The sequence below is a fragment of the Budorcas taxicolor genome, chromosome 13 (assembly GCF_023091745.1).
Source record: "Budorcas taxicolor isolate Tak-1 chromosome 13, Takin1.1, whole genome shotgun sequence".
In the NCBI taxonomy this organism is placed as follows: domain Eukaryota; kingdom Metazoa; phylum Chordata; class Mammalia; order Artiodactyla; family Bovidae; genus Budorcas; species Budorcas taxicolor.
Genome location: NC_068922.1, coordinates 3778579 through 3805730, shown reverse-complemented (window position 1 = coordinate 3805730; position 27152 = coordinate 3778579). Strand labels below are relative to the sequence as shown.

Genomic DNA, 27152 nt, shown 5'->3' with positions numbered 1-27152 from the left:
CGGGTGAGGTTATTTTCAGAAGATGAAAGGGAAGTGGCAATGGGGACCTGAGTCTATAATCAGCCCCTGTCCTCCAACCCTTCAGGTAATAGTATTGCCTAAAAGTTCTCTTTCATATTTCTTTCTTATTCCCTTTTGACTAGTTACATCATTCTCTGCCCCCACCCCCTCAGTTTCTTCTCTGCTGTCATTTTGCCAGAATCACTCAATCCTATCTTCTTTGATGTCACTTTTCCTTATCTCCCCCCTCACGCTAAGCTTCCTGACCCTTTGTCTCTGGGTCTTCAGGACTCAAAACCAAGCCTTCCTTATCACTTTTCTGCTGCCATCCAAAACCTTTGATCCACCACCAATATTTAGAACTTGATCCCGCCCCCCCCGCCTCCACACACACATCTATTCTTCAGTTTGGTCTTCCAAACTATTTCTGTTGGTCCTCCAAATTATAGTAAAACAGAAGCTTTAAATACTTCATCTTATGTTGTTTTTGCCTTTTTTTTTTTTTAAGCAGTGGAAGCTTTTTCAAACAAAATCTCACTTGAGACCCTAATTATAAAGCAGGGAAATAGGGAGCTGCTGTTATGATGTGAGTGATGACTCCTAGGACTGAGCGGTATGCAACCCAGGCAGAGGGTTGTATGCAATGCACATCAGATGCTTCTTAAACATACCTTCCAATTCTCTCACCACAGCCACAGAAGTGGTGACCAATGTCATGCAGGTTTCAACCAGTTTCACACAAGGACAGACAGTACCCACCTCAGCCCCACCTCTCACTTCTGCCTGGAATTCTTTGATCCTCTAGTGTGGGACATCCTTAAAAAGAACCTCTTGACATTCAAGAGCATCACTAAGAAGTACAAGGGAATTGATACTCTGCCCTGTGGCTACCCTTGACCAAAGGGAGATAAAAGCTGATGGGCAAATCTCTCTTGCTTGCCCTGAGAAGATGGCCCTCGTGTGCATTTCATAGGGCTTCTCAGCTTCGCCATGGAAATCAAACATCCAGGTGCCTGTACTTGGCTAATTGGTATGCATTCTGGCATTTGCTTCCCTTCCTTTGCTATTCACTGTCCTATCCCTTTTTCCTGCTCTCTAGAATCACACTCCCAGATAAACTACTTAGACTTGCGCATCAATCGCAGCTTTGTTTTCTGAGGAATCAGCCTGGAATGCCCTGATTCAGCCCCTAGAGTTTGGGGGAAAGCATTTCCAAAACACTTCGTGTTTCTTCTTGGTTTGAAATCACTGCTCTGGAATAATAATTATATTGAGATAGTTGGTAGGGGTATCTTAAATGTTTCGTGTTCTCAGAGCTGAGCAGGTTCTCCATATTTAAGGTGCAGAAATGAAATTTTGGAGGCTAGGAATTCCAGTGGGCCATTGCCATGGTCAAATTGATAGGTATGGAAGATAAACTGGATTTTCAGTGGAGACAGATAAAAGCTTTAGCCTCCTGGAGAATCTCATTGGTTTAGGTGGAGGTTTTGCCTTTAACAGCAAATGAAGATACGGGTTTAGGTCTCTTGGGCTTTTTCTTCCCCCGGCCTCTGAAAGTTTAAAAACACACACCCTTAGCACTTGCCTCATCTTTCCTAAACTGGTGGTTGTCACAGTTCCCTTAAAGAAGTAAGACAGTGCCTTGGAAGACAGCAGTCACCTCCCACACCCCCACTCCCCTAGATACCCAGGATACATTTTGTGTGTACTTAAGCTGTCTCTGACACACATAATTTCTTTCTCATCCCTGAGTAATCAGTCTTTTTTATCCTCTTAGCAAGGAGAAGAGTATCTTTTTGTACAGAAAAGACTGGGAGAAAAGGAAAATTAAAGAAAGCACCATTCTCCTGAGAAATTTCAGTGTAAATTCTCACAAAATAGCAATAAATAAAAGCTGACAGGGGAAAACCACAGAAGTTTCTAGAATAAGGGTATTTGCCAGGTGCTGGTCAAGGATCCAGTTCTATTTTGAACATTTTAAAGCGTTTTCTTTCTAGTTCTAGTGTGTAGGGGTTAATGACGGTGCTGAAACCCTATTGCTTTGAATAGGAGGGATTAGTTTCATTATTTCGGGATTAAGGTCAGTCTTATCGGCTGGCTGCCACATCCTGTGAGCAGTGCCTGGAACTACAGTCACTCTGCTCTGGATTCTCAATTCCTCCCTTGGGCAGCTGCATGCTGAGTCCTCCGTTATTATTATTATTATTTTGTAATATGACTAAAGGGGAAGAATGGGACTTCCCTGTAGCTCAGAGAGTAAGGAATCTGCCTGTAAGCAGGAGACCCGGGTTCGATCCCTGGGTTAGGAAGATACTCTGAAGAAGGGAATGGCAGCCCACTCCAGTACTCTTGCCTGGAGAATCCCATGGACAGAGGACCCTGGCAGGCCACAGTCCATGAGGTCACAAAGACTTGGACATGACTGAGCAACTAATACTACTTCTACCACTAAAGGGGAAGAATACCTGCATGTACCTACTCTAAGTTACACAGAGGGTCTGCCCTGAACTTTTGTTTCTTTGTGAGAATAAGGATGCAGAGGAGGAAATGAAAATTCCATACATGTCATAGATAGATGGCCAAGACAGCTGTGTTCACTTCTCTCTGTCTCCACACCCATTGTAGTGTGACTATAACCTTTTCCTAATAAGAAATGTATTTCCCTATGTCTTGAATCTGAATTGGTCTTGTCACTTGTTTTGGCTAATAGAAAGTAGTAGAAGCAGTGAGCCTAGATCTCAAGAGATTTTGCCTGCTTCTCCCTTTTTTCTTAGAGGAAAACAATAGTATGGGAAAGACTAAAGATCTCTTCATGAAAATTAGGGAAACCAAGGGAACACTTCATGTAAAGATGGGCACAATAAAGGACAGAAATGGTATGGACTTAACAGAAGCAGAAAATATTAAGAAGACAGGGCAAGAATACACAGAAGAACTATACAAAAAAGATCTTCACAACCCAGATAATCACGATGGTGTGATCACTCATCTAGAGCCAGACATCCTGGAATGTGAAGTCAAGTGGGCCTTAGGAAGCATCACTAGGAACAAAGCTAGTGGAGGTGATGGAATTCCAGTTGAGCTATCTCAAATCCTGAAAGATGATGCTGTCAAAGTGCTGCACTCAATATGCCAGCAAATTTGGAAAACTCAGCAGTGGCCACAGGACTGGAAAAGGTCAGTTTCCATTCCAATCCCAAAGAAAGGCAATGCCAAGAGTGTTCAAACTACCACACGATTGCACTCATCTCACACACCAGCAAATTAATGCTCAAAATTCTCCAAGCCAGGCTTCAACGGTGCGTGAACCATGAACTTCCAGATTTTCAAGCTGGTTTTAGAAAAGGCAGAGGAACCAGAGATCAAATTGCCAACATCCACTGGGTCATCAAAAAGCAGGAGAGTTCCAGAAAAACATCTACTTCTGCTTTATTGACTATGCCAAAGCCTTTGACTGTGTGGATCACAATAAACTGGAAAATTCTTCAAGACATGGGAATACCAGACCACCTGATCTGTCTCCTGAGAAATCTGTATGCAGGTCAGGAAGCAACAGTTAGAACTGGACATGGAGAAACAGACTGGTTCCAATTTGGGAAAGGAATACATTAAGGCTATATATTGTCACCCTGCTTATTTAACTTATATGCAGAGTACATCATGAGAAACGCTGGGCTGGAGGAAGCACAGGCTGGAATCAAGATTGCCGGGAGAAATAACAATAACCTGAGATATGCAGATGACACCACCCTTATGGCAGGAAAAGAAAAGAAAGTGAAAGTGAAGTTGCTCATTCGTGTCCAACTCTTTGCGACCCCATGGACTGTAGCCTACCAGGCTCCTCTGTCCATGGAATTTTCCAGGCAAGAGTACTGGAGATGGTTGCCATTCCCTTCTCCAGGGGATCTTCCTGACCCAGGGATCGAATCTGGGTCTCCCGCATTGCAGGTGGACGCTTACCGTCTGAGCCACCAGGGAAGCCCCTATGGCAGAAATGGAAGAACTGAAGAGCCTCTTGATGAGAGTGAAAGAGGAGAGCGAAAAAGCTGACTTAAAGCTCAACATTCAGAAAACTAAGGTCATGGCATCTGATCCCATCACTTCATGGCAAATAGTTGGGGAAACAGTGGAAACAGTGTCAGACTTTATTTTTTGGGGCTCCAAAATCACTGCAGATGGTGACTGCAGCCATGAAATTAAAAGACACTTGCTCCTTGAAAGAAAAGTTATGACTAACCTAGACAGCATATTTAAAAGCAGAGACATTACTTTGCCAATGAAGGTCCATGTAGTCAAAGGCGTAGTTTTTCCAGGAGTCATGTAGGGATGTGAGACTTGGACTATAAAGAAAGCTGAGCACAGAAGAATTGATGCTTTTGAGCTGTGGTGTTGGAGAAGACTCTTGAGAGTCGCTTGGACTGCAAGGAGATCCAACCAGTCCGTTCTAAAGGAAATCAGGCCTGAATATTCATTGGAAGGACTGATGCTAAAGCTCCAATACTTTGGCCACCTGATGTGAAGAACTGACTCATTAGAAAAGACCCTGAAGGTGGGATAAGGGGACGACAGAGGACGAGATGGTTGGATGGCATCACTGACTCAACGAACATGAATTTGAGTAAACTCCGGGAGTTGGTGATGGACAGGGAGGCCTGGCATGCCGCAGTTCATGGTGTCGCAAAGGACTGGACCTGACTGAGTGACTGAACTGAACTGTTTCTTGGACTTAACTGATTTTGCCATGAAAGCAACTCATGATTGATTTGAGAATGAGAGACCACAGAAACAGAGAAAAGGGGAGGAGCCTCCGCAGACAGCTGCCAATTCGCCCAGCTGACCTATAGTTGACTATAGTATAGTTATCATTCTTTTTAAAAATAGCATCTTCTCTCCCACCTCCTACACTCCTCATCTCCTTCAGTGTTTTACATTTCTCTAGTACACTTACCATCAGATATACTTCATATTTAGTGGTTGACTCATCTGAGCAGATAAAGCCTCCAGCTTGAATGTGAGAGAGTGTGTACTCAGTCGCTTCAGTTGTGTCCAACTCTGTGCGACCCTATGGACTGCAGCCTGCCAAGCTCCTATGTCCATGGGATTCTCCAGGCAAGATACTGGAATGTGTTGCCATGCCCTCCTCCAGGGCGTCTTCATGAGCCATCGATAGACCCCAAGTGTCCAGTGACTCTTGCATTGGTAGGTGGATTCTTTACCCCTGAGCCACTTGGGAAGGGTTATCTTCTAGGCCTGTCTACAGCTTTGGAGGCACACATCCGGCTTCAATCATGCCGACATCACTTACTAGCTTTAATAAGATAAATCTGGTTCCGGTAATCTATTAATTTCTTCTGCAAATTGGGGCAAATAGTGTCAAGCTTACAGAATTTTTAGGAGACTTTAATGAGTCATCATAAATGAGGCATTTCTCACAGTACCTGGCATGTATTAGCTGATCAGAAGTATGGACTTTCTTCCCTTTTTCTCAGTTTCTAGTGCAGTTGTCAATGGGCTGACAAATGAGTGCCACAAAGCTTGGGGCTAGGTGGTCAGAGCAGAGGCCAGGAGAGGGTGTGGAAGGAGGAGAACCAGGAGAAACAAGAGGCAGACAAGAGGAAAGGGCTCTGTCACTAGGACCCAGGACCACCTTCTAGTGTTTTTATAGAAGATTTAGGCCTTGTGGTATTCTGCCTTGCCCCAGTAATTGTATTTCTAGTGTACTTCCTGAGTTGGTGCATTACCCAGGTCTGATTCATCCCTGGAGAATATGTCTTCCTTTAGCCAAAAGCAGCTGACTGCATTACAGCTGAGGCTAGACAAGCTCAATTATCCAAGGAAATATGCTTCAGAATGAATTATGTGTTGGACCTTAAAGCAGGATGCCCAAGTCTTACTTTTCATATATCTAGTATGGGGTTTTAATTATTCAAACAATGTGGAAACACACTCACTTCACTAAGAACAGATGGAGTTGGGAAAAGAATTTTCTAACACAGCCCATACATCAACCCCTTAGCTACTTCGACATACATGGTATGTTTATCTCCCCCATCTTTGAGCATCCTCTCTACTACCTAATTTTAAGGCATAAATGTGTTGCTAGAGTTGGTCCTTAGAATAACTTCCCTGCGCATCTGGGTATCTCTAGAACTTGTTCTAAGGCTTAGGGAGGAGCTGAAGAACTGCAGACATTTGCTGAGGATGATGAGTTTGTCATCACTGGTTTCACTTCTCAACTGCTCTCACCAAACCTCTGGAATTACTGGTGAAATGACCTGGCAGTGAGCCAAGGTGATCAGGACGAATTCACCGGTGTCGTCTCTGTGGGGTAGGAGAGGGAAGCAGCGGAGGTGGCAGGAGTGAGGAGTTAACGATGGTGCTGGTGACAGCGGTGGAGGGGGAGGCGAGGGCGGCAGCGGCAGTGGTTAAGGGTGGTGGTGGTGACTGGGGAGGGAGCAGTGAGTGAGGAAGGAGGCGCTAGTTAGGATGATTCAGAGGCCGTAGAGGCAGTGGCAAGGTCAAGGTGGTGGTAGTCAAAGCAGTGGTGGTGGAGGAGCTAGAAGGGCACAGGTTATGATGGAGGCGATGGTGGCAGAGACAGTAATGGGGTGAAAGCGGTGACATCAAAAGGACTGAAAACACACGTCCGCACAAAAACCTGTGCACGAATGTTCAGAGCCTCATAACTGGTAAGAGTCCAAAGGTAAAAACAGTGCAAATGTCCAGCAATGGATGAACGGATAAACAAAATGTTTTCCATACAATAGATATTATTTGGCCATAAAAAGGAAGACTCTGACACATGCTATACACCATGGAAGAAATCTTGAAAACATGATGCTGAATAAAAGCAGCCAGTCACAAAGGACCACATATTGTACCATTTCATTTACAGGAAATGTTCAGAATAGGGCAAATCTATAGACAAAACTTAAATCAGTGGTTGCCTATGGCTGAGGGAAGTGAAATGGGAATGACTACTGATAGGTATGGAGTTCCTTTGGGGGATGTTAAAAATATTCTAAAATTAGATTCCACAACAGTGAATATACTAAAAGCTATTGGATTATACAAATATTGAATATATTGGCTTCCCTGATGGATCAGATGGTAAAGAATCTGTCTGCAATGTGGGAAACCCAAGTTCGATCCCTGGATTGGGGAGATCACCTGGAGAAGAAAGTGGCAACCCACTCCAGTATTCTTGTCTGGAGAATTCCATGGACAGAGGAGCCTGGCGGGCTACAGTCCACGGGGTGGCAAAGAGTTGGACACGACTGAGCAACTAGCACTCTCCCTTTCACACTGGATTATATGTTTTAAATGGGTGAATGTTATGATATGTCAATAAGGCTGTTAAATACAGTGGAGGCAGCAGTGGTGGTGGTCGTGGTGGGCTCAGTTTGGTGGGGTGACACTGGAGAGAAGGAAGATGAGAGTTGATTGACACCTAATATACCTCAATCCATGTACAGCCAAGTCTGAGTACTACCGATTTTTTCTATGGATTTTTTTTTTTTTTCTTCTGTGCCTTCTGGTTGAATTACATTCCCCCCATGGCCAACACTGATCTATACATAAGAATTTGTGAAACAGATTATAAAAATCATGCCATGTTTCAATTGCCAATGGATCATGTGTAGAAGGGACACCTTTGCTTTTCCCATATGGTGTCCTTAGCACACAGAACTGACTTCTTAGGAGTGATGGGACTGTAGCCAGATTTCTTCCTCTCGTGTGAGTACAAACTCAGACAGGGTCCATGAAGAAATTAAAGCAGACATCTGGGGTCTAATAATTTTTAATAATTTTAAACTAGCTACAAAATGTCAATCACATCACAAACTGACAGAGGAGACAGGAGGAATTTAATATTACATGCCGTAATGATATTTATCTCATAGTTTATCTATATTTCATTCATTTACATTATTTTTTTAAAGGTTTCTTTATCAGCTACTAAATATCTCAGCAATTTGGTGTGCATAGCTCTAGATTAAGCAACAGAGAATTGTACTGATAACAAACCACAGGGGAAATAGTGATTAGTAAGAGTCAGCCTTATAAAATTTACATCTCCACACTGTTTCACAGCAAGGTTGCTTTCTCTAAAACACAGTCTTCAAAAGCAGCAAACAAACTCTATATTACATCCATTGGACATAATTTCAGTCAAACGTATATTTTGCTGGAAATGATTAAATGGTGAGTATTCAAACCCATCTTTTTTTAAAATTGTTTTTTTTTAAAAAGGATGATTATGATTGATAAGTTTAAATATTGACAGAAAGAAAGTGACACTACTGCAGTTTTGCTGGTATAACTTAATCTTGATGGTGTCTCGATACTGAGCATGCTTTGTTGTTTTTTGCTGTTGCTGCTGTTGTTGTGTGTGTGTTTTCTCATCAGTATGCTACTGTCATGGAAAGATTTTGTTTAAGTAGGAATCTAAAAATCTATTCTCATGCATAAATGCATAAATCACATCACTTTGAGTGCAATGCCTGGTATGTAATTCCACGTTGTCTAATCATGAAATCATAAAGACAGATGACAGCCATGAGGAACCAAAGACAGCAAATTTTGAGTTTCAGAGCCTGACACCCAAAGAAAGGACCGTGGCAGTAGCTCTGCGGAATGTCACAGTTTTACAAGAACAATACTGTGTATTGAAAGAATCAACAGCACATTGAGCATTCCTAAATTGTTGTCATTCAGCAAACACCACTGAAAAGAGAAAAGATAAAATGAAACCCAAGACATCTTACGTAAAAAGTCAGAGCCACCAAATGACCACTATATATAGCCTTTGGAAAGAAAGAGACCCAGAAAAAACAGAAGACACATAGTATCGTTGGGCTGATGGACGACACAAGACAACATTCACAATGGGGGAAGGTTGATGTGTGCATGTGTGCAGACCTACTAGGTAATACCATGAGAAAAGCATGAAGGTGCTATCTTGCCCAACAGCATTTGGAAGAAGACACAGATGGGCCATTTAACCACTCCCCAGCATCTTTGTTGCACGTTGGTTGGCCTCATCAATTCTGGTTTTGTTGGAATCAGCCTGGAGAAAGGGGAAAGAAAAACAGAATTCAGTTTACCCATTAAAATTCTACTGGACCCCTTCAGGGTCCAGTTCAGATGCCTCCTACGGGGTGAAGGCATCTTGAAACTTTCCTTTTCATCAGAATGAACCATCCCTTCTTTTGTGTTCCCAGAACCATTGGCTGGACTTGAGCAAGATCATAGAAGTCTGATCTCATGACTTAGTTCTTGTAACTGTTTTCCCTACCACAGAGTGTTCTTTGGAGGACAGAGACGTATCATTTATCTTTCTCTTCTGGAACGACACCCGGTGATTTCTATGGCAGACATTCACATCTGTTAAATTGAGTTGAATTCCTGCTATTTGTACAGTTACTAGCAGTGTCACTTTGGGCAGATTACTTAACACTTTGGGGCCTCAGCTTTCTGCACTGTGAGCTGGGGGCAGTAAAGAACACTGCTGGCGAGCACAGTTCCACTACTAGTTTCCGCTCACTCAACTGGGACAACAGCAAGATTGATATCAACACTGAGGGATATACTGTTATGCGCTCCTTTCTTCAACTGAGGAAGCTAAGCAGAGAGGATTTAGGCAATTTGTCTAACGTCACAGTGCTAATAAATGGGGAAACCGGAGTCAAAAGGCCTGGAGTCAGAGTCCACACTATAATCACTGTTAGTCATCTTACTACTTAGGTTTGCTATGAGGATGAAATGAGTTGCTACATATAATGGTCTTAGAATAATGTTTTGCAAAAATGAAGTGCTCAATATATCTTATCTTACAACTACTGCTGTTCAGTGAAAACGTGGTTTGCTTTTGCAATATTTAATATTTGTTAGTCCCATTTCTGAAGACTTACTCCTGTGAGCTTGGTAACTGGCTTGTTTTAACAGAGACACACTTACTATCATTTTATATTTTGACTGACTGACTCACTGCTTGAGTTCTCTTTTGCTATACATGCATCATGAAACCCAGGACTACTACCTGGATATACTGTTAAACTCTAGAAATGAACTATTCCTAACATCACCGAGGAACATACGAGTCAGCAAGCAGAAGAGAAGACAAACATTCCTTTCCGGCTGCTGTTTCTGCTCTATTGTGGTTGGTAACGTTGTCTGTCTCTCTCCAGCCTGGGAAGGGGGCGGGAAACTGAGAGGCAGGGTAGGGAAACTGGACTAGTTTATAGCAACAGTACTTATTTGCTGATTACTGCTTTCACATCAACAACTATGCCTGGTGCTTTGTAATCTCCATCAAGTTGTATCTTCTTTATCCAGTTTAGTTGTGAATTCCCAGGACACTAGAGTTATCACTATTCAAATAGAAATTTGCCAAGTGAAAGAAAAATATTTCTAGGCTGTTCATAACTTTGAATTATCTGGCAATGGTTCCTTACCATCTGTTTGGATAGTTAAGAGTTGACTTCAAAACAGATAAGGCAGAACACTAATTTTCTTTGATTGTTTTGATCTATAGACTTGTAGTTTTGACCTTTAGGTTTGCAATTTGGAAAATGGGTATTTCTCTCCAGTTTTCCTGAATGCTTTAGTATTCCCTCATTAGCTACAAATCCTATCAGAAATAGTAACACTTTGATCCAAAGGAAAATTAGAAGCTCAGATCAATGTGAAATGTTCCTTAAGACTGGATTATGCTGATTATTTTTCCAGACTTAACTTTGAGAACTGCTCAAATAAGGAAAAAGCATGCCTGCCTGGAGATCTGCACCCTGACCCAGGGACGCCTGGCTCTCAGGTGGCAACAGTTCCGGGTAGGATAGGGCTTCCCTGGTGGTGCAGAGGTTAAAGCGTCTGCCTGCAATATGAGAGAACTGGGTTCGATCCCTGGGTCGGGAAGATCCCCTGGAGAAGGAAATGGCAACCCACTCCAGTGTTCTTGCCTGGAGAGTCCCATGGACGGAGGAGCTTGGGGGGCTGCAGTCCACGGGTCGCAGAGTCGGACATGACTGAGCGACTTCACTTCACTTAGAAACAGATAGCATTTCTGAAGGCAAACATTCTAGGATTTCTTGCATTACAAAGGCACTGGTGAGTCTTCATGTGATGGTACAAGAGAATGTTTTGAAGTAGAGCACGAGGCTACTCTTTGGATACCCTCAAAGAATCTGGGAGGAGCTAGAACAAACGTATCATCAATGAACATCTGTGATGTCCACCTCAGTTCTTTCTGAAGCATATCAAAATTCCAGCCCATACAATACCTGACACCACAGGAGCCAAGTCGTTATTATATTATATAACATATGTGCTTTTAGGAAAAAAGTCCTGAGATAATCTTCTTTTACTTGTCTTCCTGGTATTTGGAGAATGCATCTGTGTTTACTCTATTTATATCTTGTAGGACATATTTATGCAATATATCCCATCTCTGTTTTCACATTTCTATTTAGAGAGTCCTAAACTTGCTAATACACTCAAGATACACTACATGATTTGCCTTTGTGAAAAAACCTGATCCAAAAAACCAGTGGAAGAGGTAGAAGGGGCTGTTTAGCCCATGCTTCTGAACACTCTGGAAATCTTAACTCCAGACCATGGCAAGTAGCTTTTAGGGCACAGCTCTGACGTTTGGAAGAGGATAGCTCTATCTTATATGACAGCCTGTTCTGATCCCAGATTTGAATTGTTCTCTTATTATCTTCCGCCTGGAGAAGGAAATAGCAACCCACTCCAGTATCAGATGAGGAACCCGGTCATGAAGCTGGTGAGCAGAAAAGCCTTGCTGGAACTCAAGATCTTAGTTTTCAAATGCCATGCTTCCATACTGATGGGAGACTGGGAGCAACGCTCAATCTTCAACTTTACTGTATTTTAACGTGTGCGTCACATCTTGCACTGACAATTTTAAATCCAAGTTTGAACATTATTGTTTCCTTAGCAACAGTTCCCATAAAGACCTGACAGAAACTTGCCCCATTTTAATAGATTTCTAAAAGAATCATACAATTCCAGCCTTCGAAGACTGCCTATTTATAAATACCCTAAATCAGAAAACAGGGTTTTTAAATGGACAAAGTAATTTCTTGAGAGTCCATAGGAATGTAAGGAAGACTGCATTATTTTGGATTCCCAAAACTTCACAGCTAATTGAAGTGATGAGAAAGGATCATGATTGGTGGAGTTGGGTGAGGGTTGTTGTTTGGGTTATGAGAGAATATGGGAGAAATAGAAGATTCTTTTTAGTCCTACAGTATGATTTTAATCCTAGATATGCAGAAGATCTTTGCACATTATTTTCTATGATCAGAAGTAAGAACTTGCAAAAGAAGGTAGAAGTCTACTAATAATCATGTAACATGTATCATTTGGGGAAATGCTGAATTGAAATGGGCTTTATCTCAATCATATCCACATTGTTGTTTTGAGGGAAAAAAGGCTAGCTATTAGAAGGGAACTAGACCCCTGCCCCACTTCTTAAGCAATTTGGCGTCCAAGGATGAGATAAACTATAATGGCTATTTCCTATCCACTTGCTGGACTTTTGATGAAACCCAATTGCTGCCCAAGTTTTGGCTCTTGCAGTAAACTGGGCCCAGAATGAAAACTTTCCCCTAAAGAATAGATCTAGAGTTTTCCTGCCTTTCCAGGAAAACTGCTTGCTTAAAGCCCAGCTCTGTCAATAAAGACTTGACCCCTCTTTCTTAGTAGAAGTTATCTTTCTAGGACTCTAATTGAGTTAGAGATACATTATCTTCCTACATCTGTGAGTCAATTGGGTCCTTTGATAGAGAAATGGCTACTTCCCCCCCCCCCCCAATTCATTTTCCTATTGGAAGGTGGTTTAGCAATTATTTCTTAGTTCATTTTTCTGGGCCATAATGGGTTAGATCCATTTCTATTGGCTCCAGTGCCTTTTGAAACTCTCAATATTGTTCTAAAAATCTATTGACTTACACAGCTTAAAAGCTTTAGCACATCAAAGGCTCTTACCAACAGTAAGCATGTCATGACTTGTGAAGTAGGCAAAGCACAGGTATTTTGTCAACTACACTGACATTTGTGTAGCTCAATATTGATTAGGCAAAATGTTACGCAGTTTCAAATATCTTTATAAAGTGCATAGAACACAACAGGGCAAAGCGCTTCCTTTATGCCTGCTCATTCCTTTCTTAAGTCAGTGGAGGATGCTCAGATACCAAGAAACAGAGTATTTAGTCTTAGATTCAAGAGAGCACAAAAACTGCCCTTCTACCCCCAACCAAAGTGGAATGAGTTGTTGAAAAGAAACTCAGGGTTTCAGGCTCAAAACTTCAATATCTTCCAAGGAATAAACTCCCATCATATAAGATTAGCTAAGCAGAATTGATTATAGATGCACAATTACCATCAAACTCATAATTTGCCTATTTCTCCCTGTTGGCATTTGGATATCTTAAGAGATTATAAGTAATATTTAGGAGTCTACTGATTAGGGAGGGGATGGAACACAAAGACATAGAGACTGTATCAGATTTGCATAGTGTAGAATATCAGGTGTGGGTGCCCCAAATCTTTTTATAAAAGTTTTCCAGTGCTTCTTTCTGTTTCTTCCTAATCTGAAGCCCCCAACCCTATCTTTTCCCATTTGACTGTCTCTACTCTTTCTGGCACTAGGCGGCTCAGTCTTAGTGTGACATCTGGTGTCCTTATAGGAACTCAATTTCATTAGATTATGTTCCCTACTTTGAGATCTGGACGTGTGCACTTTTGAACTGGAAATGGAAGCTGGGCCTTTTTGAACTATCATTTGAGCTTCCGCACTTATAGAATCAAAGCTCGTATTCACCTTCTGGCTAACTTAAAATAACTGTTCTTCCCTCATTTCCTGATTCTGTCCCTACCTCATCTCTGACAAGCTCCCAACCAACCTTCAAGACTCGAATCAAATTCAACTTTTTGGGTGAGATTTTCCCATCCCCTGACCCTTGAAATCTTTCCCCATCTAACCTGACTTAGCATTTGATGGGCAACTTTCTTGACAAATTATGTGTTCATCTGGATGCTCAGTGCTTCCCATGGGCTGTGAGTTTCTTGGCAGTGGAGATGGTGTCTTTCCATCTTAATATGTCCTTTATGCCTAGCACAATGCCTGTGGTAAAGGCGGCCCTGAGCAATATCTGCTAGATTAAATTCTACCCTATTATTTACGTATCTGTTGCTGTATTTCTGTCTCGGAAAATTAAGGGGAAGATGTCTATCTACCAGGGCCTGAATCCAAAGTTACAGTTTGCGGGTCTTGTTAAGCCCTTCATGCTTCCTTGGTGGTTATTTCAGAGAACGTGATAAGCAACAGAAACCTGCTGACTGCCCCGTGCTCACCTTCTCCATGATCCTGTCGATCTGGCGGTTCTGTGTATCAATCTCATTGCCCATATCCAGGGCCATATGACGGAGGTTTCCAATGATGCCGCTCACCTGCTCCAGGTTTTCATCCATTTCATTTTCTCGGGCATCATTTGTTACCCTGGGCATCAAAGAAGAGGTTTTAGAAGATAAGAAAAACTCAAATGTCCAAGACCCAAAGCTTAGGGAAAATCTATTGATCTCCAGGTATCAATCTGAACCTTTTAAAATCTCTGTTCAATATGAGAACATTTTAGCTTTCGTAGATAGGAAAATAATTTGTAAATGCATTATTGAACACTTAAATTTCTACTTTTAGAGAAGGCATATTAAGCAGATTAATATACCTACTTCTCTCAATTCTACCAACACCTCATTTCCTCCCTGTATGATTATCCCAATTTTCATGTTTTAAGGCTAAAACCATTTTAGTTGGGAGGATTCCAGGTCAGAGAATGAGGTGGAACCCGTTAGAAACTGTATTTTCCTTTCTGAAATGTCAATCAAAGTCTCCAAGACTCCAATTTATAAGGAAAGAAAAGCTATTGTACTAAGTGAGAGAGTTTCTCCACTCATCTACTTCTCCATTTGGGACCAACATTAATGGGAAGAGTAACGAGTATAACAGTCTGCCCCTTAACCCTATTTGCTCCCAAGAACTCCAAAGGGAACTACATTTTCAAGATGATTTTTACTTGCTCCGGTTTCAGTGGTATGCAGTTTTTTGTGACATTGTGAATAGGTGATTTCAAGGAAGAAATCTGTGATAAAATATTGTTTCAGCCTAAGTAGGGAGGAAGGAATTGGCTCTCAAAATGCCTTCCCCAAAGGGAGTTCCCATTTTTTTCATAAGTCAGCTTGAAAGTTAAGAAGGCACTTTTTTCCCTTAAAAAAACTTCTAATTGCAATTTATTTACATATCAGTTTTATTAATAGCTACTATATAGCCACAGCTCACCCCCTGCACTGTATGCATCCACGCACTGTTCAAACTGTCTTCAAGAAAGAACTCATTTTTTTTTAAAAAAAGAAAGAACTCATCGTCCAGTTGTAAGGAGTGTGGTTAGCTGACAGCTTCTCACTGTTCATTCCTTCAGGTCTGCTTTGAGCTGAGGTCATGTTCTTCTCAAGGTGGCCCCAGCCAATGACGAAGCAAGACTTTTTCCAAAGACTTACTCATTTCTACCTACTGTGGAATTCCTCCAATGAGCAACTTTGCTGTGGAACTCCCAATGAGTTGGTACATTGTTTGCCAGCTCTGCCTGATGGTCTGACAGCTCTTCCCCAGTCTTACTTCCCCACTTTCCCTCCCCAGTGTTGCTCTCTAATAAACCTTTTGCACTCTCCTTCATTCTTGGCACCTGCTTTTGACCCAGCTGATGGACATGGGCACATACTGCACTAACTCTTTATTGTAAATGGTAGATACTTATTTCAGAATGTCTGAGTTTTTCCTACTACAGATGGCGATGGGCTAAAATTTGCTCCCAGGGGTTAAAACCCATTCCTCATGGTAAATCCCAATGTAGACTGCTCCTCTAGGGTTTGTAAAGCAATCTAGGCCAGATAAAGTTAAAGGGGGAACTTCCCAGGTTTCGTGTGTAGAAGAGAAGTTTACATAAATGATTGTCAGCAGCTACGACTTACTTTTGGTTCCATAGTTCTCAGCCTTCTTTTCATATTAAAATCTGAGGGGCTCTAAAAACTACTGACACCTGGATCTCACTTCTAGAGATTCTGATTCTGATACAGTTGATATGGAGTAAGCCCAGGCATCTCGACCTCTGCCCACAGCCATAACTACCGCTGGGCTCTGGTGACAGTTCTCTCCTGTCCCTTTAGTATTCTTCCTGCCATTGCCAGTTCATAGATGTTTCACCATTCCTTATTATCGGCCTTGCCCACATATCTGTACATAATCTCACAAATTCTGTCCAGTCAAAGTCATGGAGTGAAACATTTGTTTACTGCCACACTGATGCTGGATGTGGTCACGTGGCTGGCTTTGTCCAGTGACATGCGGGCAAAGGCTTGACAAGTGCTTGCACATGGGAGCCTACCCCTTGGTGCTGCCACCACCGTGCAAGAACCACGGGCTTTCCTGGGGAGAGGTCGCATAGAAGAGGAGGGATGCCTCACCAATCACCAGACAAGAAAGCACTGCTGTCTTAGACCATCTTGCACCCACTTGCATGTAATGAGCGAGCCCAGGAGATGCTCTCGGAAGACCTGCTCAGTCAACACAGAGATTCAGAAGTTGAAAAAAAAAAATGGTGTTTTTTCCTTTTTTTGGAGGCACCACTCGACTTGTGAGCTCTTAGTTCTCTGAGCAGGGATTGAACCCAGAGCATGATGGTGAAAGCACCGAGTCCTAACCATCCGACTGCCGGAGAACTTCCCAGTGTTGTTTTAAGAACCACTCAGGTTGGAGTAGTTTGTCACTCAAAAGTAGGCAACTGCTATAGTGCCAGCTGCACAAGGCTCACCTGCGGATGAAGCCACCACTGATGGCCATCTGCTCCCGTTCATCAACCACGCGAGCAGGCTGGCTGGCCACAACTCCATCCTGATTATTGCCCCAGGCTTTTTTGTAAGCATCACTTGATTTAAGCCTATGCAAAAAAGAGGGTGAGTGACGAGCAAAAGGGGCGGCGCATCAAGCTCACAACAGTCATTACCTCTTCAAGCTCAGAACCGAACCAAGCGAATGAGTTTTAATTTGAGGCATTAGAGAATACCGATATATCATAATCCAGACCCAAACAGTTGGCCACCACCAAGCCTCAGCTACTCAGGATTTCATTTTTGTTAGTTTAGTTGGATTTAAGACAAGGATTAACGTAGTTGGAGGACATTCAGTTCTAATTATATTTTGAGACACAAAACACAGAAAAAAACATACTGGCAGACAGACACAAAACAAGACTGCCAAGTAGAGTGTGTATATCACACCACAGCAACACACTGTCATCAAGAAAAACATCCTGGACCAAGTTTTTACACACCATCATGCAAAGATTCCCGTTTTAATTGTTTTCCCCCAATGCATGTGCAGAACCAAGCATTCTCACTCTGCGTGGAGAACATACAGGATTGGTGGTTGGCCAAGGGTGATGGTCTTTGAGTTGCCTCTAGAGTGATTTGAATTAGATAATATATCGGTACTTCCAAACAGTCACCATACATCCAGAGTTGATGTACAAACCTTTGTCCACAGAGACAAAAAGTAAAAGAGGCATAGTGAAATGAATGCAGGAAAATAGAAGAGAGAACAAGCCATCTAGCACCAAAAAGGGAAATCCCTCTACATCTTCTTCATGCACCAGCTACAGGCATGAGTAGAAAGTGAAGCATTCTCATTTAAGCCAAACTACTCCAGAAGTTGACCATTCTCAGAAAAGGCACTAGCAGGACAGTAATAGCCTTCATGAGGGTTTGAAACGCAGGTTCAATAGCTTCTTTGTTGGACTGAGGGACAGGATGGGAGTGGTCACAGCTGCCTACTTCAAACTATCCTGGGATGTGGTAGGGGAAAGTGGTATGGAACTGGTGTGGTCTCTGTGGGCCATATTTCACTGAGCTGCCTTGGAGAGAGACTTAAAATCCAGGCATACCTATTGTGCCCAATAGACACGTGTGCAGCATATTTTGGTGGGTGTGTTGTAACTGAGCAATCAAAGATGTTTTTATGTTCTTTGCATAGTAGAAACCACACGCTTTTTAGTCCAAGAACAGAACTTCTTTCGGTCCTGTTTTCACATTTTGTATTTTCTATTATACGACACCAGAATTTAACCTTTTTTTTTTTTCTATTGGAGGACCATAGCCATCTATTAAAACTGGCACTAAGACTAATATTTGCAGATTAGGGACCAAGAAACCCTGGAGACAAATTGGAAAATTGTACAGATGGAATTTCAGCAACTCCCACATTTAATGTATAATGCCATAGCCTTCAAGCAGTCAGAATTCACTGCTCTAAAGAGCCGCGGCCACTTAGTGGGACAGGACCCAAAAATGAATTTAATAAAGGTTAGAGTATGGCTTTGTTTTTGTTATTTTCCGAATCCCCATCTCCTCCCTCCTCACATTAACAGAAGTTATATGGACCTTGTGATGCTTTCTGCTATGTAAAATGTCTGGTGTACCATCTTTGGCAGTCAAGGGAGTGGGAAAGTTTGCGTTTCGGAACGAAGGCAAATCACTGCACCCACAATGCTGCACATAGACTCACATAACTGCGGGACATCTACCGTAGTCCCTCGAAACATGCCGGGACAGGGCGAAGCCCCCAGAGAGTGCAGGGCGCCACCAGCCACTGTGCTGTGACACATGGTTTTTAAAGCATTATTTACACACAATAGGGAACACTTCAGTCAAGCTTTGAAGCTCAGTTAGGGTCTCTTGTGTAATAACGAATTAGTGCCAACTGGTACGTGGAATTCCCAGGGGTCGTGATTTCATCTGAGCATTAGAATCTGTCACAGGGAGGGAGGGGGGCCTGCCTCCACCCTTTGTCCACACAGTTGGTGGATGGGGAAAATGTATCTATGAATTCATCACAAAATAGGTAGACATCTCACCTGGGGGCAAGTGGCCACTGAAAATGATAAACAGTTAAATCTTGACTAACTGGAATGCTTGGGAATGTTATTTCGGTGAATTATAGGACTTAACACAGTGGGCCGTGGAGGTAAACTTAGTTTCAAGAGTGATGCCTGACTATCTGTTAGACCTTGAGCCACTTTCCTGCCTTAGAGTCTTAGGGCAGGGAACATGATCAAAGCATTCCTTGATTTTGGTTTCTCTTGATATGTCTGATTGCCTTTCCTCTGCAGCTCAGCTTTCATCGCTTGGTCCGCTTGGATGTGGAACTTACAGAATGAAGACTGAGTGAGAGAATGCAAACTGCCTAGACTGACCTTTAAGAGAAATGCTTTTAAATCCCTAATGGGATTTTTCCCTTTGTTTATTTGCCTCTTTTTGCTAAAAGTCGAAACAAACAAAAATATAAATATACTCGAAGGTTCAAGTTAGCTAGATTCCAGTTAATCAGGTTTTACTGTAGATCATTCTTTAAAAAAAAAACACAAAACTTAAATTTATTTGTAAATTGAGCCCCTCCCCTCCTAAACAGGAAGTGGGATATTTTAAATCAGCCTCAAAGTTTAAAGGATGTGAATGGTCATATAATCAGCTAGAAATGACATCGATTTCTATTCTAAAAGCTAGGATCAGGAGAGCTTTTAGAAAAAGGCTTCTGCTCAAAGGGAAGTACGAGGGGTGAGGGGGATCGGGGAACGGGTTTAATCTTCCAAATGCATGTTGGACAATCCACTCATGCATTTTTTGTTTTCCACTGCTAGTCAAATAAGACTACCTTCCAGAACACTTATTTTCAGATTCCTTCTGTTGCAAACCTTTATAACCACATGTCACATTTCTGCTACATTCCAAAAAAGCGTTGCAGAACCTTAACAGTTGAATGTTTTGTGATGTTGTGCATGCAAAATCTACACATTTCAACATTTCGGCCAGTGTACGGGAGATCTTCCTAAAGGAAGAATTGGAGAGGGATGGGCCCAATTTGGCTAAGGCATGAGCACTTCTTGCTGAAGGACTCTTTGCCTCTGCGTTGGGTGCAGCTGCGGCATCTATGGTCTAACCGCTGACCAGATTTGGTAACTGGTGGGCAGTTGAAAGGGTGAATCTCTGTCTTACTTACTCTCTAACTTATGGAATGCTTGTTTGGGCCAAATTACCTGCTATTTTTGCTTCTGAAAAATCAAACCTTGATACATATGTGTATCTCAACTTCCAAACTTACCCCCGGTCTTTTCTAAATCTGCAATTTTGGTTTCGGGGATTTAGAGAACATAAAATTCCCTGGGTGGTGCCTCTTTCTTGAGGTTAGTCTCTGTCTTGAGGTACACTTTCTGGAAAATGTTGAAACGTTCATCAATAAAAGTTGCTGACAGTGAAGCTTTCACTGTAGTATGCCTGATTTTTAATGCATCAACAGTTTACTCCCACTAATATCATCTATGCTATGAGATGAATGCATTAGAGACGGTATTGATCTGTTCTGCATGCCACATACTCATCCTGCCTTTGCACCCAGCAGGAATGAGATTGTCAAGGCTTGGAGATGGGCCTTGGGAAACCAAAGCTTCAGGCAGGCAGGCAGCACCTACTTGTTACAGGGACACACACAAAGCCCGCAGAATTTTCCTAGATCCGTCAAATTCTTTTCTGCTTCTTTCATGTCCTTATTGATTTGGTCCATCCCTTCCTCAATGCGTTCCAGTTGTTCTGATTAAACACAAGTATTTTATCCCCACAGAATGAAGCGGATGGAAAAGGACAAAGAAAAAAAAGACAAAACTTCAGACATTCACTTTGACATTAAAGAAAAAAAAAAAAGAAAGAAAGAAAACTGGACGCCACAGATTAGAGCTGGTACCCAGTACCTACTTGTTACAAGGACATATGAAAAGGCCACAGCATTTCCCTAAATCTTTTAAATTTTTCTCAGCCTCCTTCATGTCTTGGTTGATATGGTTCATGCCTTCTTCGACACGATCGAGTTGTTCTGGTTAGGACAAAGGGATGACAGTGTGGAATGAATTTTTTGGGGGTTTTCAACAGAACATGAGAAATGAAACGGAATTTGAGAAAGAGGGAGAGCTATTACAATGCATTGTCTGAGGAGATGCATTGCTAGAATCGGTTGTTGATGCCCTATGCAGCCAGGGGTGGAAGGAAATGAACAAAAGTGATGCTCATATAGTTTATAGTTCAGACATGATGGGATGGAGTAGGTAAGCCTGCTTGATTCTGAATGTCCAGGAAAACAGCACAGCATATTCACTTACTCAGACACCAGTGAAACTCAAGAGAAAGAAAATAGGGTGTTAGTTTATGTTTTAGGCATTCAAATGCAATGGTGCTAGAGGAAGTGTCTGCTTCAACTTTAAAACATCTCTCTCTTTTGGTTTTTAGCACCCTCAACCAGCTAAGGATAGAAAATAACCCACTTTCTCCTTTGGGAAAAATAACAACTATAGTGATAATTAGCAATAGGTACCATATCTTTTCTTCCCCCTAGCAATGGCTGTTTAGCCAAAGGCAGGCCATAGGCAGTCTTTGGTTTTGAATATTCAATTCATAGAAGCTGTAAGAAAAGCAATATCAGCACAGCAACATTACAGGTACTGGACCATTAAATTCCTGGAGAAAGGTGATGGATTGGAACATGAAACAGTACTAAGTCACCAGTTCCAGGAAAGCTGACCTTAGACAGTATCTTAAGACATAGACTGATGGCCATAAAAACGAATCATACTTCTAGGTTGCCAGGGTTACAGTCATCAACTTGATTAATTTTTCAAAAGTGGTGTCATTAAATTGAGTAAATTACAAGTTACATGAAGTGATTTTTAAAACAGCTTTTATGACTTTTTGGCTTTTCATGTAGCTCAGTGGCAAAGAATCTGCGTGCCATTGCAGGAGATGAGGGTTCCATCTCTCGGTCGCAAGATCCCTGGAGGAGGAAATGGCAACCCATTCCAGTATTCTTGCCTGAAAAATCCCATGGACAGAGGAGCCTGGCGGGTTACAGTCCATGGGGTCAGACAGAGCCAGACACGGCATAGTGACTGGACGCATAAGACCATTAAGGCAGCAGTGGGATGTCCTGGCTGGCTATTTACAAAACCTAATTACATTTCTATTCCTCTTTTCAACTACATTTTCATGCATGCATGCCTATGCCTCTGGGAAGAAAGATATGATTAGAATAAAACTGGTAAATATTTTCCTGTATAAAAGGGCATAAATAATTACTTAAAAACAATTTCACATTAAATTGTCATTCCAAACTGGAGAGACTGCCTGTCCATTTGGAAAATAAGAAGCTATTGTGTTGTCTTTTGTGGGGCTGAGGAACAGAATTCAGCTTATTAGGAATTTGCTGTCTCTGCTCTGGTTTTCAAGAGACAAGGGAAAACAGAATGTTTATCCAGTATGTGATAGCCACAGGAAATAACAGTGTAGTGCTGGCAAAACTTTGCTGAATAAATATAGGTATACTCTTATCTTTAAGAAAATTCTGGAAGGGGCTAAAAAAATGGATGACAACTCTTTACATTCCAGAGAACTTTTCTGTACTTTTCTGTACTTTTCCAAACTTTCTGTACTTTTCCAAACACTTCATCCCAGTTTCCTTAAGGAATGCAATAAATTAGTCTGTAGATCAAAATAACTATCAAATGAGAGATTGGTTTGGGGAAGTGGAGCCCAGTATCTTCAAAACAAGAAGCACGTTAAGAACAGACAGAATAGGGATGACAATCCCCATTTGAGGAATTGCTAAGGGCTTCCTGGAGAGCTGGTCTGAGGTGGGGTTGAAGCACATCTCTGGGTTCAGTTCAGTTCAGCCACTTAGTCGGTGTCCGACTCTTTGCGACCCCATGGACTGCAATATGCCAGGCTTCCCTTCCATCACCAACTTCCAGAGCTTACTCAAACTCATGTCCATAGATTTGGTGATGCCATTCAACCATCTCATGCTCTGTTGTCCCTTTTCTTCCTGCCTTCAATCTTTCCCAGCATCACGGTCTTTTCCAATGAGTCAGTCCTTTGCATCATGTGGCCAAAGTACTAGAGTTTCAGCTTCAGCATCAGTCCTTCCAATGAATATTCAGGACTGATTTCCTTTAGAAGGGACTGGTTGGATCTCCTTGCAGTCCAAGGGACCCTTAAGAGTCTTCTCCAACACCACAGTTCAAAAGCATCAATTCTTTGGCGTTCAACTTTCGTTATAGTCCGACTTTCACGTCCATGCATGACTACTGGAAAAACCATAGCTATGACTAGATGGACCTTTGTCAGCAAAGTAATGTCACTGCTTTTTAATATACTCTGTAGGTTGGTCATAGCTTTTCTTCCAAGGAGAAAGTGTCTTTTATTTCATGGCTGCAGTCACCATCTGAGGTGATTTTGCAGCCTCCCAAAATAAGGTCTGTCACTGTTTCCATTCTTTCTCCATCTATTTGCCATGAAGTGATGGGATTGGATGCCATGATCTTCAGTTTTTCAATGTTGACTTGTAAGCCAAATTTTGCACTCTCCTCTTTCACTTCCATCAAGAGGCTCTTTAGCTCTTCTTTGCTTTCTGCCATAAGGGTGGTATCATCTGCGTATCTGAGGTTATTGATATTTCTCCAGGCAATCTTGATTCCAGCTTGTGCTTGATCCAGCCTGGCATTTTGCATGATGTACTCTGCATATAAGTTGAATAAGCAGGGTGATAATATATAGCCTTTACGTACTCCTTTCCTGATTTGGAACCAGTCTTTTGTTCCTGTCCAGTTTAACTGTTGTTTTTGACCTGCATACAGATTTCTCAGAGGGCAGGTTAGGTGGTTTGGTACTCCCATCTCTTTCAGAATTTTCCAGTCTGTTGTGATCCACACAATCAAAGGCTTTGGTGTAGTTAATAAAGCAGAAGTAGATGTTTTCCTGGAAGTCTCTTGCTTTTTTGATGCTTCAGTGGATGTTGGCCAACTGATCTCTGGTTTCTCTGCCTTTTCTAAATCCAGCTTGCACATCTGGAAGTTCATGGTTCATGTACTGTAGAAGCCTGGCTTGGAGAATTTTGAGCATTACTTTGCTAGCGCGTGAGATGGGTGCAATTGTGCAGTAGTTTGAGCATTCTTTGGCACTGCCTTTCTTTGGGATTGGAATGAAAGCTGAACTTTTCCAGTCCTGTGGCCACTGCTGAGCTTTCTAGATTTGCTGGCATATTGAGTACAGTACTTTCACAGCATCATCTTTAGGATTTGAAATAGCTCAACTGGAATTCCATCACCTCCACTAGCTTTGTTCTTAGTGATACTTTCTAAGGCCCACTTGACTTCACATTCCAGGATGTCTGGCTCTAGGTGAGTGATCACACCTTCGTGGTCATCTGGGTCAAGAAGATCTTTTTTGTACAGTTCTTGTGTGTATTCTTGCCACATCTTCATAATATCTTCTGCTTCTGTTAGGTCCCTACAATTTCTGTCCTTTATTGAGCCCATCTTTGCATGAAATGTTCCCTTTGTATCTCTAATTTTCTTGAAAAGATCTCTAGTCTTTCCCATTCTATTGTTTTCCTCTATTTCTTTGCATTGATCACTGAGGAAGGCCTTCTTATCTCTCCTTGCTATTCTTTGGAACTCTGAATTCAGATGGGTATATCTTTCCGTTTCTCCTTTGCCTTTTGCGTCTCTCCTTTTCTCAGCTATTTGTAAGGTCTTCTCACAGCCATTTTGCCTTTTTGAACTTCTTTTTCTTGGGGATGGTCTTGATCCTTGCCTCCTGCACAATGTCATGAACCTCTGTCCATGTTCTTCAGGCACTCTGTCTATCAGATCTAATCCCTTGAATCTATTTGTCACTTCCACTGTATAATTGTAAACAATTTGATTTAGGACATACCTGAATGGTCTAATGGTTTTCCCTACTTTCTTCAGTTTAAGTCTGAATTTGGCAATAAAGGAGTTCATGATCTGAGCCACTGTCAACTCCTAGTCTTGTTTTTGTTGACTGTATAGAGCTTCTCCATCTTTGTCTGCAAAGAATATAACCAATCTGATTTCGATATTGACCATCTGTTGATGTCCATGTGTAGAGTCTCCTCTTGTGTTGTTGAAAGAGGGTGTTCACTGTGACCAGTGCGTTCTCTTGGGAAAACTCTGTTAGCCTTTGCCCTGCTTTGTTTTGTACTCCAGGGTCAAATTTGCCTGTTACTCCAGCTATCTCTTGACTTCCTACTTTTGCACTTTAGGCCTATATAATTAAAAGGACATCTTTTTTGGGTGTTAGTTCTAGAAGGTCTTGTAGGTCTTCATAGAACCATTCAACTTCAGCTTATTCAGCATTACTGTTAGAGGCATAGACTTGGATTACTGTGATATTGAATGGTTTGCCTTGGAAATGAACAGAGATCATTCTGTCATTTTTGAGATTGCATCCAAGTACAGTATTTCAGACTCTTTTGTTGACTATGAGGGCTATTCCCTTTCTTCTAAGGGATTCTTGTCCACAGTAGTAGATATACTGGTCATCTGAGTTAAATTCACCCATTCCAGTCCATTTTAGTTGGCTGATTCCTAGAATGTCAGCGTTCACTCTTGCCATCTCCCTTGACCACTTCTAATTTCCCTTGATTCATGGACCTGACATTCCAGGTTCCTATGCAATATTGCTCTTTACAGCATTGGAATTTACTTCCATCACCAGTCCCATCCACAATTGGTATTGCTTTTGCTTTAACTCCATCTCTTCATTCTTTCTGGAGTTATTTCTCCACTGTAGCATATTAAGCACCTACCGACCTGGGGAGTTCATCTTTCAGTGTCCTATCTTTCTGCCTTTTTATACTGTTCACGGGGTTCTCAAGGCAGGACTACTGGGGTGGTTTCCCACTCCCTCCTCCAGTGGACCACGTTTTGTCAGACCTCTCCACCATGCTCCATCCGTCTCAGGTGGCCCCACTCGGCATGGCTCATTACGACATGCAGGTGTCTGGTGGGAGTTGAAAGTGGTACCTGTGGCAAGATTTGGCCTCCCAGAATTATCAAAGTAAAGGTTTCTCTCGATGTGTTCACTGTGGGTGGCATTAATTGTAAAGAACGATTTGAAATATTGGTTTCTACATTGCTTCAAAAATCTGAAGTCTCCCAAGTTCATTTGAGTGATCTCCCTGAATCTTAGTTGCTCTCATTCAACTTGTGAGAGACTAGCAGAGCATCTCTCCTCTGGGGGAGCTCCACCTCCACCAGCCTTCTGGCTTGCTCTGAAGCTCCACATTCTCCCCACTGGTCAAGACAAGGTTCTTGAAAGTCTGCCCTCATCAGAGAGGAGCGGAAGTGGCCCAGAAGATTGCTTGAAACCAAGAGGACTGTGGGCAGGTAGGCCCACATTCCCGTATGTGGGTAGAGAGGGAAAATATGGGCTTGACCGATAAGCTGACACATACCCAGGTTATGGCATGCGGGCATGCATTCAGGTGTTTGCCCTTCCTAGGGAATTCCTCAAGTTAGTATTTTCAGCAAAATATAGGAGCCCCACTCACTGTGTCTCCAGGGATTAGAAAATAACATAAATAAAGGTAAATTGGTGCACAAGTGTTAGATTTCTGAACCAGAGAATCCAAATGAAAACACAAACAGGCAGGGTCAGATCCCTATTCCTGAGAGTGGGCTTCTGCCATGGGTTGCAGCTTGTACAGCAAGGATCATAGCAAAGTGGAATTCTGGAGCTATTTCAGAACAGTTGATTCTGAAAACTATTTTATATCTACCAATATTGGCTGAATGTATCATTATACACAATGTAAGTGAAGAGGAACTAAAAAGCCTCTTGATGAAAGTGAAAGAGGAGAGTGAAAAGTTGGCTGAAAGCTCAACATTCAGAAAACTAAGATCATGGCATCTGGTCCCATCATTTCATGGGAAATAGATGGGGAAACAGTGGAAACAGGGTCAGACTTTATTTTGGGGGCTCCAAAATCACTGCAGATGGTGACTGCAGCCATGAAATTAAAAGACACTTACTCCTTGGAAGGAAAGTTATGACCAACCTAGATAGCATATTCAAAAGCAGAGACATTGCTTTGCCAGCAAGGTCCGTCTAGTCAAGGCTATGGTTTTTCCAGTGGTCATGTATGGATGTGAGAGTTGGACTGTGAAGAAAGCTGAGCT

At 42.1% G+C, this 27152-nt stretch overlaps 1 protein-coding gene across 1 annotated transcript in view; it reads right to left on the bottom strand.

Moving 5' to 3' along the window:
- Positions 1-8898: 8898 nt before the first annotated feature.
- Positions 8899-27152, bottom strand: part of SNAP25 (synaptosome associated protein 25) — a 32485-nt gene continuing 14231 nt past the window's right edge. The window contains exons 4-7 of the mRNA XM_052651182.1: positions 20878-20995; positions 16890-17015; positions 14380-14524; positions 8899-9070 (exon numbers count right to left, since the gene is read on the bottom strand). Of these exons, the coding sequence (XP_052507142.1) occupies positions 9002-9070; positions 14380-14524; positions 16890-17015; positions 20878-20995 (458 nt within the window). The 3' untranslated portion in view covers positions 8899-9001. The remainder of the gene's footprint in view (positions 9071-14379; positions 14525-16889; positions 17016-20877; positions 20996-27152) is intronic.